This window comes from Sinocyclocheilus grahami, unplaced genomic scaffold (assembly GCF_001515645.1).
Source record: "Sinocyclocheilus grahami isolate Dianchi unplaced genomic scaffold, SAMN03320097.WGS_v1.1 scaffold9577.1, whole genome shotgun sequence".
Lineage (NCBI taxonomy): Eukaryota > Metazoa > Chordata > Actinopteri > Cypriniformes > Cyprinidae > Sinocyclocheilus > Sinocyclocheilus grahami.
In genome coordinates, this window is record NW_015512712.1 from 1 (window position 1) to 1317 (window position 1317).

The 1317-nt window shown below is 35.9% G+C and overlaps 1 protein-coding gene across 1 annotated transcript; it reads right to left on the bottom strand.

Moving 5' to 3' along the window:
- Nucleotides 1-113: 113 nt before the first annotated feature.
- Nucleotides 114-1258, bottom strand: LOC107578288 (epidermal growth factor receptor). The gene is made up of 4 exons (XM_016264255.1): nt 949-1258; nt 616-713; nt 318-488; nt 114-218 (listed from the first exon to the last, which is right to left on the bottom strand). The coding sequence occupies exons 1-4, from the start codon at nt 1073-1075 to the stop codon at nt 114-116; spliced, it is 501 nt and encodes a 166-aa protein (XP_016119741.1). The 5' UTR covers nt 1076-1258.
- Between the last annotated feature and the right edge of the window lie 59 nt (nt 1259-1317).

Genomic DNA, 1317 nt, shown 5'->3' on the forward strand with positions numbered 1-1317 from the left:
TATATATATATATAGTACATATCAATAAAATTCAAAATATTAAAAAATGCTATAACTGTATATAAATAATACTAAAATAACACTAAATATTTGCCTCATTTTGGTTTCAAAAATCATTTTTTAAAACTCATAAAATGTATGGTAATACCTGGCAGCATGAGGTCTGTAAGCGTGGGGTCTGTAATGTAGCGCAACATCACACCATTCGTGTAGTTGTCCTTAAAACAATACACAAAAGATCAACGAATCATATCTGATGACATGTACTTGGCTAATAACATTTTAAATGATAATATTCCATAGAAGGAGATACTGACTGCTGTATTGTGATACTGAGGCATCGGTGGTGGTTGTGATTGGTTGAAGAATCGTTTGTTGGGTAGCAGGTATTCCTCTGCATCTACCACACCATCCATATCTTCTGTACTGATCCACGTCATGCAGAACTTCGAATCCGTCAGGCTGGGCTGGAACATGTGATCATCTCCCTGTGTATAATGCCAAATGAAAAACTCTCATTTGAGTAATTCATTTTTAAAATATATAAACTTCTACAATTATGTGATTTTATCTTTCGTTCCTAAAAGCAATGCACAGATCTTTTTTGTGAACTACCTGAATGACAAGGTAGCGGGATGGATCTCGGGCCATTTTTGAAAACTCTGCTACAAGTTCACGGAAGTGAGGTCTGCTGTCAGCGTCAATCATCCAACCTAGAGGTAGACATAAATGTATGTCCTGTCATTTCAACTGACGTTCAACTGTGCTATTATGTATTACGCTATTATGTTGTATATCAATCTATATAGTTCACAATGTCTTTTCTCATGTTCATCTGAAATGTTTATGTGATGCATAATAAGCCATATAGCCACATTGTAGCTACCATTACATTCCATTTGAATGATAATTTTCTGTTCTCCTCTCTATTGCAACTTTAGCACTCACATTTGACCATGATCATATACACATCAATAGTGCAGATGGACGGCTGTGGCAAACGCTCTCCCTTCTCCAGAATATCTGCAATCTCTCTGGCTGGGATTCCATCATATGGTTTGGATCCAAATGTCATCAACTCCCACACAGTGACCCCTGAAGAGTAAATTCATTAATTAACACTTTACAAATAAAGTGTTATTGTGATAAATATAATGAACTATCATAAACTTTTTCACAGCATTTATTAATCTGTGTTAATGCTGATTTACTAAAGCCATCCGAGATGTACAGAATGTGAGTTTGTTTCTTCATCAGAACAGATTTGGAGAAACTTGCTCAGCAATGGATGCTCTGCAGTGAATGGGTGCCGTCATA

Coding starts and splice junctions, on each gene's coding strand:
- LOC107578288 (XM_016264255.1), bottom strand. CDS start 1,075: ATGACATTTGGATCCAAACCATATGATGGAATCCCAGCCAGAGAGATT. Junction 714..948: donor GTATATGATCATGGTCAAAT/GTGAGTGCTAAA, acceptor GTCTACCTCTAG/GTTGGATGATTGACGCTGAC. Junction 489..615: donor CCCGCTACCTTGTCATTCAG/GTAGTTCACAAA, acceptor CATTATACACAG/GGAGATGATCACATGTTCCA.